Source organism: Rhinolophus ferrumequinum, chromosome 3, assembly GCF_004115265.2.
Source record: "Rhinolophus ferrumequinum isolate MPI-CBG mRhiFer1 chromosome 3, mRhiFer1_v1.p, whole genome shotgun sequence".
NCBI classification, from domain to species: Eukaryota; Metazoa; Chordata; class Mammalia; order Chiroptera; family Rhinolophidae; genus Rhinolophus; species Rhinolophus ferrumequinum.
The window spans coordinates 90,237,509-90,251,530 of record NC_046286.1 but is presented as its reverse complement, the minus strand read 5'-3'; the positions used below and the strand labels follow the sequence as shown (position 1 = coordinate 90,251,530).

Below are 14,022 nucleotides of genomic sequence, written 5' to 3'. Positions count from 1 at the left end.
GCTACATCATTTAGGTTTGTGTTAGTACACTCTATGATGTTTGCACAATGAGATGATCACCTAAGGACACATTTCTCAGAATGTATCCCTGTTGTTAAGCACAGATAACTATAGTTGGAGACTTCGATACCCCTTTTTTCATAATAGATAAAACAACTCAACAGAATAGCAATGGGAAATAGAAGACTTTCGCAACACTATAAATAAACTAGACCTCACAGGCATCTATAGAACAGTCAACCCAACAACAGCAGAAAACACATTCTTCTCAAATGCACTTGGAATATTTTTCAAGATAGACCATAATTCGGTAATAAAACAAGCTTTAATAAATTTAAAAGAAATAAAGCCATAAAAAGAATGTTCTCAACTACAATGAAATGAAATTGGAAATTAACAATAAAAATAAATTTGGGAAATTAATAATATGTGGAAATTAAATACCACAATACTAAATAACCAAGAGGTCAAAGAAGAAATCAAAAGAGAAAACAGAAAATACTTTGAGATGAATGAAAAGATATACTATATTAAAAATTATGGGGTGCAGCTAACGCAATGCTTAGAAGAAAATGTGTAGCTATAAACACCTACATTTAAAAAGAACACTATCAAATCAACAATCTAACCTTCTGTCTTAAGACCCTGGAAAAAGATCAAACTGAAACCAAAGCAAGCAGAAGGAACAAAATAATAAGAATTAGAGTTGATTCCAATGAAGTAGGGACTAGGAAAAAAAAAAGGGAAAAATCAAGGATATAGCTGATAACATTGCAACAACTACATATACTGACTAGACTAATCAGAGTGATCACTGCACAAATTACATAAATGTCTAACCACTATGCTGTACACCTGAAACTAATATAAAATAATATTGAATGTCAACTGTAACTTTAAAAAATAAATAAATAATTAAAAATAAATTTTAAAAAAGATATCTAAAAGTTGGTTCTTTGGAGAGATCAACAGAATTGACAAATCTTTAACTAAACTGATGAAGAAAAATTAGAGAAGATTCAAATTACTAAAATCAGCAATGAAAAAGGGAACATTACTACCAACCTTATAGAAATAAAAAGGACTATAAAGGAGTATTATGTAAAAACTGCTTGCCAAAAAATTGGTCCATAGATGAGAAGGTCAAATTCCTAGAAAGACACAAACTATCAAAACTGATTTCAAGAAGAAATAGACATTCTGAATAGTCTTATAACAGGAGGCAGAACTTGTAATTTTAAAAAATTACCCAAAAAGAAAGGCCCAGAACACATGGCTTTTCTGGTAAATCCAAACAAAGATTTTAAAAGGAATTAATACCAATTCTTCAAAAACTCTTCGAAAAAATAAAAAAGGAAAGAATATGCATTCCACGAAGCTAGTATCACCCAGATACCAACATCAATCATAAAAAGGAAAGAAAGCTACAATACATGCCAATATTTTTCATAAATATAAACACAAACATGTTCAACAAAATAGTAGCAAATTATATTCAGCAATATATAAAAAGGAATATAAACCATTTCATGAAAATTAAGTGGGATTTATCCCAAAAATGAAAGGTTAAGCATTCAAAAGTCAATTAATTAAATATAACATATCAATAAAGATAAAAATCACATAATCAACTCAATAGATACCTAAAAACCATTAACAAAATCCAACATGATATAATATAAAAGAACTATGAATAAAAGGAAAATTCCACAATCTGATAAAGGGCATCTATAAGAGCAAATAGCTAATACAATACTTAATGGCAAAAGAAAGACTGACTCCAAATATAAGATAACATGTCCACTCTTGGTGTTTCTATTCAAAATTATGATGAATGTTCTAGCCAAAGAAATTTGACAAGTAAATAAAACAAAGCATCCATATCTGAAAGGAAGGAGTACAACTCCTTATCTTCATTTGCTGATGACATCATCTTGTACATAGGAAACCCTAAAGATTCCCCTAAAAACTATTAAAACTAATAAATGAATTCACCAAGGCTGAAGCTGAAAGGTACAAGATCAATATATAAAAATCATTTATATTTCTATAGACTAGTAATAAATAATCTAAAATGAAATTAAGGAAAAATTCCATTTATAATAGAATCAAAAAGTATACAAAAATAATAAATTTAACAAAATAATTGCAATACATGTACACTGAAAACATTATTGAAAGAAATTAAGGAAGATTTAAATGGATAGGCACCCCATGCTTATAGATTCAAAAATTTCACATTGTAAAAATGGCAATACTCACCAAAAGGATCTAGAGATTCAATGCAATGCCTATCAAAATATCAATTGCCTTTTTTTGCAGAAACTTGATCTTAAATTAAGTTGATCTTAAAATTCATATGGAAATGCAGATATCCAAATAACCAAAACAGTTTAGAAAAGTAGGATGATTCCAACTTTCCAATTTCAAAATGTACTAGAAATCTACAATAATCACAACAGTGTGGTAATGGCATAGGGCTAAAGGTTTAGATCAATGTAACAAAATTGAGAATCCAAAAACAACCTTTACATGTACGTTCAACTGATTTTAACAAAGACACCAAAACAATTCTACGTGAAATGATACTCCCTTCAATAAATTGTGCAGGAATAACTGGATTTCTACATGCAAAAGAAAGAAATTAGGTCCCTACTTCACATCACATACAAAAATTAACTCAAAATGAATCAACAACCTAACTGTAAAAGATAAAACTATAAAACTCTGAGAAATGAAATATAGGTGTAAATGTTTATGACCTTGGATTACACATGATTTCTTAGATATGACACCAAGAGCACAAAGAGTAAAATTTAAAATAGATACAATGTGATATATAGATGATGTAATACAGAATTGTACACCTGAAACCTATGTAACTTTACTACAATTGTCACCCCAATAACTTTAATTTAAAAAACTTAAAAATAGATAAAATGGAATGCTGAAAGTATTCAATTATTTGAAAATAAGGCAGGTGAAAGAAGAAATATAAATGCATATAGAGTCGATTGTTTTCAACAAAATGACGGTTTGTTTTAATGGGGAAATGATAGTCCCTTCAATAAATAGTCTGGAACAAGTGGATAGTCTTATGTTAAGAAAATATTATTCATTCACCCTTATCTCACAATATATATGAAAATTAACTCCAAATATATAATTTAATCATATATCTAAATATAAAAGCAAACATTATAAAACTCCTACAGAAATATTTATGCCCTTGGCGTAGATAAAGCAATCTTGATAGAATACTAAGAGCATAAACCATAAAATAAGAAAGTAATAATTGGACTTTTAAGGTTTAAAACATTGCATCTTCCAAAGATACTATGAACAAAATTAAATTTACAGACACTTACCAAGAGAAAATATATGTATTATAAATTATTTGGTTCCAGAAATTATAAGGAACTATTACTATTGCATAATAAGACAAACAACCTGACAACAAAATGGACATAGATGTGTACAAGAGATTTCACCAAAAAAGATATTAAAGTGGCAAATAAGTACATAAACATTTTCAACAGTATTAGTCATTAGGAAAATGCAAATTAAAACCACAAAGAGATGCCACTACACACCCACTAGAATAGCTAAAAGTAAAAAGACTGACAATACTATTTTGGTAAAGATGTGGAGGAATTAGAACTCTCATACACTGCTGGTGGAACAGCAAAATTATACAGTCACTTTGGAAAACAGTTCAGCAGTTTTCTTATAAGTTGAACTTATCGCGTTAAAAATACACCTACCATGTGACCCTGAATCTCACGTCTAGCTATTTCTAAAAGAGAATTAACTATATGTGTCCACCCCAAACTTATACATGAACGTTCACTATAGTCAAAACTGGGAGCAATCCCAACGCCCATCAATAGGAGAATGGATAAGCAAATTGAAGCATATCCACACCATGGAGTACAAGTCAGCAATAAAGATACTAATACGTACAGCAGTATGGGTGTATCTCAGAAGCATTTTGGCAATTAAAAAAAAAGTCAGACATAAAAGACTACATTCTATGTGATTCTCTATAGACGAAATTCTAGAAAAGGCAAAAGTGTACTCATAACAGAAAGCAGATGACTGGTTGCTTGTGTGCAGGGGTTGGAGAGGGGTGACTGCCAAGAGCACTAGGGATCATTTTGTCATGATGGACATGTTCTATGCCATGATTGGCTTGGTGCTTACATCACTCTATGGCTACCAACACTCATCAAAGTATACACTTGAAATTGGTCAATTTCAATAAAGCTGGTTTAAAAGTACATGCAAACTCCTAGATCCATCCTGAGGCACACTGAATTGGAATCTGAGGGAGGTGAAGCCCAGAAAGCTGAAGTTTTGTAAAACCTCCCAGGTTTACAAGAGAGCCACGCAAGCAGCTATGCGGCAACTCAGTCATCAGACCCCGATTCTGCAATTAGCAAGACATGATAGTTGGTCAGCCCTGGGCAACCCTAGACTCACAGATGCCTGAGGTTAAACCTGTCACATGTTTAAATGCTTCCTACTCTGCATCTTGATTTGTTGGAAAACGGGGATGTGACTATGTTTTAAGGGACCAGTCAATAGGCCAGTTTGGGCATCAGGAGAAGACAGAAACACAGGAAGAAAGCTGAGTTGTAAATAGTGTTTCTTACTCTTAAATACTGCTGTTGCTGTTATCACTGCTATTGTTTTCTAATTTCAGATGTATCATTAGTTTTCAAAAAAAAACCTTGAGGGCAAATAAATTTCAAGAAATATTATTTTTAAAAAGTGGAGATCAAGTGGTGGAATGACAAACAGTGGAATTCAGCTTTTCCTTTCATCTTCCCTTTCAACTATGTTCTGTCAGGAATTCATTCATAGTGAAGGCCAACGGAGGGCAAAGCATTGATGTAGGCATCACAGGGTAATGGTTCTGAAACTTAACTCAGCTTCAGCCCCCTAAAGGATGAAGACAGGAAAAAGATCCAAAGTCCCTCACCAAGAAATTTTACTCATGGCCTGGGGTGAGATCCAGGGGTCTGCAGATGAAGTGCCCCTGCTGCATCTGACGGGCAACCAGGTTGGGAACAGACTGTCATGGGAACTATGAAAACGTTTTAAAATAAATTCCCTGACATCTCCTATCAGTCTCAAATACAAATTGGGCTAAATCATAATAAACTCCTTTTTCATCCAAATTGAGCCAATGCCTTATGTATGCAGAAGACACCTGGACTCCTTCCCTTCAGTGTTTCTAATACCCTAAAAGCAAATAGAGACTATGATAGATGAGTCAGTTTTCAGATATCCGCTATCTGGAATGTGGAAATAGATATTGGTATAAAGGAAGTGTTAATCATTACTAACTTTAATGCAAACCAGCCATCCCAGTTATTCTGGAAATCCTGAGCGTGTCTGTGGCTGAGAGCTATGCTCAAAATATGTGTCAATATCCTATAAATAATGTTTATTTTCCAGAGTCCTCTAAACTGAATCCCCTCTCTGGCATACATTTCTCATAGTCTTTTTCTTTTCTTTTTTTAATTAAAGTTTATTGACAGCGTAATTTTCCACAAAGACCTCAAGAACCTGCCTTTGGAGCAGGAGTGTTTTAAAGAAGGTGTGGCCTGGTGGTGGGTTAGTAATCACTTCTTGCCCTTGGAAACCTAAAAGAAAACCAGGTTATGCATTATAAATTGGGACCCTTACACATCAGAAAATCCTCATGAGCTTTGCCAACCTGTTGGTTGTAATCCATTTTGGAGGATACCACACTTCACTGAGAGTCCACATTTACTTTATAACCCATGACCTCTGCAACTTCGCCTGAAGGCTGCACACTATAGATATTTTCCCCACTTTTTTCATGCTGGAAACATGGGATCTAAAATAACTAATTTTTATTACAAAAAAATAAGTATGCAAAACATAACACTATGATATATCATATTGTTTCAAGGGTATAGAAGTTATTTTTCCAAACGTGTGTAGGTCTGGGAGAAAAAGACAAAAACGCCTTACATTGTAAAAAACAAGTATTTCCTTTCTTTAAAATAAAACTGTAGTCTTTTTTCCAGAAAGAGCAATTACTCCATTCCAACCACTTTTTTGGATATGTGCTTAATGTTGTTTGTTGTGCTTTTAACTCAAAAATCATGCTGTTAGCATTTTCATGTAACAACTTTTAGGTGTGTGTATGGTGGGGCGGGGTTCTCTGCAGTGACAGATAATGGAAAGGGTGTCTGATGGGTGAAAATATAACAGAGTTGGGAGAGATGACGGATAAAACAACACACACCAATAAGAAATACGCATTTGAAATGCAAGGACCACATATTTATAATTTGATTGGCCAGAATATAGTAGGAAGAGGGGACAAAAAGGAAGGTTCTGGACCTCATAATCTTTATTGGATGTTTATTTTGTACAGTGGAGAAATTAGAAGATGTAGTCATAATTCAAAAGGAGCTAGGAAATATATAATTAAATATTACATACCTAGTATATCCAATCAGAGAGTCCTAACAAGGTAGAGTGTAAACCGACCATAGGCCTTCCCGAGATGAGAAAACCAGGGTGGAAGGCCAGGATAACACCAACACTAGTCACAGAACTAAAGCCAGAAAGCTCTCAGTCACCCTCAGAGAAGAGTGTGCTTTAGAGGAGCAGAGGTCTCCACAGGGACCTACTCACACTCAGCTATGGCTTAACAGGCAAACAGGCATTTTGTGATTAGACAAAGAGGTCGGACAATTAAGTTTGCGAATTCATCCTAGAAAATGTACTACATACCTCATTGCTGAATATCACTATGGCCACCTTCGAAGTATTACCCTTAGGAAGCTGTGCACTGATGCCAACGCCTAGTCCACCCTTCAAAGCAATTTTGGAACTCTCTGAATGGCCATCAGAGCTGTCATCTTATTACCCTTGATATCCTGAATGTCATCTAAATGTCTTCCTTTCAACATTTCCTTGATCTTCGGGTAAAGAAAGAAGTCATTGGGGGCCAGATCAGGTTAGTAGGGAGGGTGTTCCAATACTGTTATTTGTTTACTGGCTAAAAACTCCCTCATAGACAGTGCCCTGTGAGCTAGTACATTGTTGTGATGCAAGAGCTATGAATTGTTGACAAAAAGTTCAGGTCATCTAACTTTTTCATGCAGCCTTTTCAGCACTTCCAAATAGTAAACTAGGTTAACTTGGTACAAATTCATAGTGAATAATCCCTCTGACATCAAAAACTGTTAGCAACATCGTTGCAACAAGTTCACGAACTTAATTGTCACACCTCATACAACAACCTGAGAGGTGGGCAAGTATTAGTTATAATTTTACAGACAAATTCTAGAGGTAGAGGCTGATTAAAGAATGTTAACCCTTAGCACACTAAGTAAAACTTACTGATCCTGGAATATGAAAGGTGATCAAGGGCCACACAAGGAAGCCACCTTCTCATTCTATGTCCCTTCAAGCTTTCTGACATAGTTTTTGAATATTTGCCATGTCAACACACTGTGCTAGGCATGATGGGAAAAATAAACGTGTATATAAAAAGTGTATATTGAAGAGGTTAAAATTCGATATTTACATATCTATTTAATGGCATAGTAGTAAGTTTGAATCTTACCTCCACCACTTATTAAATTTAGGAATTTGGGGTAACTGTTTAACTTCTCTAACTTTTGAATCAACCTTTCAGGGTTGTTGTTAGGACTGGATATATCATATAGTAACAGCCTTGCACCTACCAAACCCTCAATAAATGGTAGCTTTTATTATGTGTTCATACATGTAAATGATTCTCACTTTCACTTTGTTCAAATGAAAGAGTGATATAGGAATTAAAACAAATCCCTCAGTTAACCATTAGAATTTAAATAATTATAACTTAAGATTTCAGAGAGAGAAATATCATCCACTTACTCCAAATTGGCTTCTACATAAGTATAGTTCCATACATATAGACTTGCGTGCAAACAGATAAGATATTGTGGAGTCTCATGTTAAAATAAAAAATAGTGAGTTTGAAAAGGATGGTCCTTTATTGAATTATCATATAAAACATTTAGTAATAGGAGAAACATAAAAAGGATTCAAAGAAATAGAGAATAATTAGAAATGTAAAATAATTTTCTCACAGAGATAATTACGTTGATTTTTCCAAAGAACAATGAAATAAACAATGAAATAAATCTCTAGAAAAGAGAGCAAACTGAAAGGAAACTAAGGGTAATGCTAACGTCTCTTAAACAAAACAATAAGCTTGACACACAGTGAAACTTAGTGATTAAGAGCATGGATTCTGAAGTCAAATTGTCTAAGTTCAAATTCTATCTCTGGCATTTTTTTACTTCTCAGGACATCAAAATATATTTTTAAAAATTAGAATCTATCATTATATTGTATGGATAATTAAATAGCTAATGTATACAAAGTACTTAGAACAGTGCCTGGCATATAGTAAGTCCTAAACAAATATTATCATCATCATCACCATCATCATTGTCATTGTTCTCATCATCATTAAAATTTTAATTATAGACATGGTAAGCACAATTCTAAGAAGCATCTCAAAACAGGCAATTTCATAGAGCCAAGAAGGAATGATTCTTTTGCATGATGGTTAACTTGATTATGGTTAGTTAACGTACTGGTGAGAATATGATGCCAGTTTGTCCAAAGTTAAAGATTTGATTTTTCTGTGGGTTTGCTGGCTGCATTCCATGACCACAGATTAACGCAATAATACTGTATTCAATGAACTGTCCTGGTTTTAACAAGGTGATTAGTGAGAAAATATAAATTGATTAATCCAAATTCATGAATAACTTTAGAAAAAATGAATCTATAAATACATTCCCATTGATGACAGTTTGGTCACATGGTCTTAATATATTACAATATATTCTAGGACTAAAAATATTTAAGGATGATCTGGAGCCATGTCATTAATTTTTGTAGAAAGAAATAGACTCAGAGACAAAAAGTGACTTAAACAAGATCATATGATTACTTCGTGACAGAGCTAGAATTCTTAGCCCATGTTTTGTTATATTTTTCCATTACCCTACATTCATTAATATGGAATGTTTTTATTATCTCTGAGAAATTCCTATTTAAAAGTTCGATTTCTGTAAGAATAGTTTATTATTGTATTATACAGAACTCAGTCCCAGTGACAGAATGTGGGACTTTGTTATGGGAAAATGGGAAGCCATTTTAAGGTATTGAGTGGGTAAGGTAAAGATTGACATGACTTGACTTAAATTTTCAAGACATCATTTTGCCTTCAGAATAAATGGTGGGGAGGGGGAAGGATCAATTAGGAGGTTATTGCAATAACCAACATAAGAGATGATGGTGGCTTAGACTAGGACGGTAGTAACAACAATGGCGGTAAGTTGTCAAAATCTGGATATGTTCTAATGGTAACACCAACAACATTTCCTTCTATGTTGGATGTGAAGTGTGAGAGAAAAGAGAAGTCATGGAGGCAAGGGAATATAAACCGTAATTCAGAAAGTTCTAGTTTTTTTTAAATTCAATCTCTTGCTGCAATCTACTCCAGGATTTCCTTGTCTTTACCTCTATGAGAAGAGATCCATCACTATTCACACAATGCCCTCTTGTGAATCTGGCAGCAGCCAGAATCATAGCATGTATTGTCAAAGAAAGTCAACAATGGCTCTCAACCTCAAAGGAGTTCACCATTTGGTAAATGAAACCCCCTTTAAATAGGAGGAAAATATATTTGACAGCATTATAAATGTAGCTTGAATTTACAACGTGATGTTAAACTAGAACCCTTCAGGACATGCCTGATAAAATGAGGGAACCAAGCCCACCAAATGCCCACTGGCATGATAGAGGAGCATTTGGGATAGAATTAATCCATCAGGAAGTGGGAGAATCAAACATCTGAAGGGAAGGCTAATTCTAGGTATCATGTAGTGTTACTACTTGGCATTGTCCCCTGCTCAGCATCCTATGGACTGAAATCTAGACCCATATCTGGGAGAAAGCTGTGAACAAAGAATGAAAACCAAAAACGATTCTCTATGTTCCCCCAAATCCTTTAAGATATGAGAGTAAAAGCCAATACCCCTCTGAGAAACCCTCATGGAATGGAGCCCAGAATGGCAGGGAAGCACCACGTGTGGCATAGCTTTGGCCTCTTTTCATCACTGCATCACTGGCAGTAACCCTTGGTACAGAGAGCAGTGCGTTCATTGTGATGAAGGTTCCCTAGGATGTGTCATTAGAACCCAACAGAAGTGGGGCAGAGACAAAGAGGAATAACAGAAGTAGATATCACATGTAGCTTACTTCTTTATGAACAAGCACATGTGAGACTCTCAGAAACACTTGTATGCGCTCAGTTGCATTATTAGCAGGAGAGGTAAGTTTATATTACAATCCTTATCCAGCTTTTAAAAATAATAATGGTGGATTGAGTTCTTTACACTCCAATTACTCACTGAAGCACTTTGTATAATCATGTTTCACAATTAGACAGTCTGTATACCCCAAAGCTCATATTTGCCACATTTGTTCAAGGCCTCCAGAATCTAAGTAGAGAGCTTCTTCAGGGATATTAAAGAGAATGAATTCTAAAAACAGACTATTTTCTCTTGGAAATGGTAAAAGTGAGAATTGTTTTTTAAACAAGCACCCTTCATAAAAGCAGTCATTTTACAAAGTTAAGTTAAAAAGACTAAACCTCTGTAGGCCATCTTTCCTGGTGCGTATACTAAGAAACTTACTCCTCGCAACACTTAGCAATGCTGCTTACATCCTTTTCACTCACAAAGGAAATAATTGTCCTTTTAAAAATCCTTCTTAAGAGACTTGATTTCTTAAGTAACAACACACACTGCATCAGGCTGAAGATGTGAAAATGGCACTTTGAGGCCAATTTTACCCAAATTCAATAATTTTCTTAATCTCAAGTTATACTTTGCCCTTGAATCCATACCTCCTCATGCCTAAAGAGTATTTTGCTTGTTTGTTTCTTTATTCATTCAGTTGTATCTCTATCCTTCCTTCGTGTCAAAAGTCTTTGAGGTGTCCTGAGCCTCTAGTCCCAGATGACGGTAATGTTAGTCTTACTGCTGTGGTCATTACCACAAGTGCAAGGATGGAAGGGAAAGGCCCAGTGAGGAGGCCAACACCACTACCCAGTTTTCTAAAGAGGGTCGGTGGTCGAGGTACTTCAGTGGGTGAGATTGAGTGTAATCTCTAGCAAGGAGAGGAACTGGGAGGAGAAAAAGAGATCTGGAAGATGATGAGTGTGACAAGGTTGGAGATCAGTGGTGGCTTTTGTTCAAGTAAACTGAGTATACATAAAAACTTGGCATATTTTACTACTATGTAATATTAGAAGATGGCAGATTAAACAAGATACCTGTTGAGTAAAATTCTCTATGAAAAATACAATGATACTGAAAACCTATTTCCACATAAATACATACTATCTAGAAAGAAGAGTGGAGATTTTGGAACCCACCATGCACAATTCCAGAAATCACATTTTAAAAGCATCACCATTAGCCATCCTATAAGGGTAAGTAATTATACCATCAAGTTCCAAAATTCAGATACGTGTTTTCGTTTGCATTTAGCCAACTCTTTAAATTTCAAATTTTAATATATTTTTCCATATTCACTGCTGATCTACAATACCACTTAAGATTTCCATGCTTAAGAATTATGAAGACATAAGCGTATGTGTGTGTGTGTGTGGGTGTGTGTGTGTGTGTGTGTGTGTTGGGGATGGGTGGAAAGGGTGGGAAGCAAATGAAAAGAATAATTCTCCAGGACAAAACATTCTGGCAACTTCCCCCTTTTCTGAAATAATCTTATCATCTTGTCATTGACTGCTCTGCTCTTGTCTATCAGGAAAATGACAATAGCCCCACTCTCAGAGATCCAGGAACTCATGGTCAGCCCAGCAGAGCACATCTCACCCTCTTTGGAGTCCAGTTTTGTGTGATAAAATGTGTGTGTGTGTGTGTGTGTGTGTGTGTGTGTGTGTGTGTGTGTGACAGAGAGAGAGAGAGAGAGAGAGAGAGAGAGAGAGAGACAGAGAGACAGAGAGACAGAGAGACAGAGACAGAGAGACAGAGAGAGAGAGAGTTACCTTCCAATGAGTGAGAACTCGCCCACGACGCCGAGGCGCCGCATGGCGCTCAGGAGGCCTCGGACCGTCATGCCTTCGCAGAAGCAGACCACCACTCTGGCCTTGGGAAGCCGCTCTCGGAGCTTGCGCAGGAGTCGATCAAAGCTCTTCTCACCGGCATTGCTGTAGATTTTGTCCGAATGGGCGATGCAGAGGCCTTCCTGGGCAGCCAGCTCTTTGAAAGCGTCCATTCCGCTCTCCCCATAATTTCCTGTCCAGAAACAATCAGCAGATGTTCAAGACAACCTGGCAGCAGCAACACTCATAACGTGAATGAGGATTCATTAGTCACAGAATGGAGAGGACAGACTTGCCAAATAATTTGTAAATATAACTGGCACTGATGGAAGATCTGGATGGATCAACGCAAGCAATCAAATGTAATCCAATGGTCAACTCTATGAAAATAATGAGAAACTATTGGACTAGGGCATCCACAGTGAAACAAGTTTTGAGAAATGAAGGACTGCTGCCCTATTTTACAAGCATGATTAATAGTGGTTGTCCCAAATTTTAGCAGCGTGGGAGAGATCAGCACATGGGGGTAGGAGGTCAACCAGGACAATGGGAAGGCCTGTTCATTTGAGGGTTGACTTTGGCTGGCTGCCTGGTTAAGAGGCAGACACTCTTGGTGATAGCAAGCCCTGCCACATTTCCATGAAAAGTGAGTAACAAAGCAAATGGAATACCTGGCCCGGCCCAAATAAAAAGACATCAAACAGATAACATGGCTTAGTCAAAATCCAATACCCTCTGATGAAGTGATGGGATTATGGGAGATTTCATTTTATGTTTTAATTTTTATTTTAGTATCATTCTTATAATAAAATACACTTTAAAAAATTAAGAGCTCAGAGAAATCAATGAAGTAAAACAAATACCACATTGTGCCAGTTCCCCATCTCTCCATTTCATTGATGACCTTAGCCTTCCCTTTAGTGTCCTCTATATCTCTACTCTTTTCCACAATTTAGAGGATTTTGATATCTATATAGATGATTGAATACTGTGTCCCCACAGCTTCTCAACTCCCTCTAACCAATGATATTGCCTGTCCTCCACATAATTCTATGGTCACACATTCGACTTTATTAGGGTAAAGGGTAAATGTGGATGTTAATGTGGATGTCAAACATCCCAATCTCTATTTATCCCCTCTTATCTTCCAAGCTCATATATTCTACTACCCATACTCCAGCATTCATCTAACCTCAGACAAACCTCAAATCCATTTACCTCCCTATTTTTCCTTCCATCCTCCCTCTCATTTGTCTCTGAGCTCAGCTTAGATCTCATAGCCTATCTTCATAATAATTCCCTTAAAAATTCTTTAACTCCCTTATGTTTTCCTGACAAAATCCTACTGCTAGTTAAACCCAACCATTCACCTATTCCACGTTTACACCTGAGCACCTAAACATAGCTGGAAAAAACTCACAACCTTGATGACTAATTTTGTTTCAAATTCATGAGCATACATACCAAAAGGGGCACTCAACAGTGCAAGAACATTATACCACATCTCCACAGTAAATAAATTTTCCTAGTCTCAAACGTGATTATTTCTATCCCTACTCTTCTCTCTTCAAATCTCCAAAATACTAACCCCACCTCTGATGCCCATCTCAGCTGGGATCTCCATTTCATAATTCAGTAAGAACACAGAAACAACCAGACAAAAACTACGTCAGCCACAACATCTACAAAGCTTTCTTCATTGGCATGCATATTCTCTGGCATCCCTCCTGTTGTAAACTTGAAGTGTTTCTGCTTCAGGATAGAGCTCATGAAGAGTAGGTCAGTTTTTGTCTATTCAAGGACTTTCTCCTGCAGTTGTCCCTCTGTTTTGTAAAATC

At 35.8% G+C, this 14,022-nt stretch overlaps 1 protein-coding gene across 6 annotated transcripts in view; it reads right to left on the bottom strand.

Annotated features, from left to right (window-relative positions):
* The window catches only part of GRM1 (glutamate metabotropic receptor 1), a 344,263-nt gene that overhangs the window by 222,955 nt on the left and 107,286 nt on the right, over positions 1-14,022 (bottom strand). For all 6 annotated transcript variants that reach the window (XM_033102931.1, XM_033102929.1, XM_033102930.1 and 3 more), the window contains exon 3: positions 12,128-12,377. In XM_033102931.1, coding sequence (XP_032958822.1) covers positions 12,128-12,377 — 250 coding nt within the window. The remainder of the gene's footprint in view (positions 1-12,127; positions 12,378-14,022) is intronic.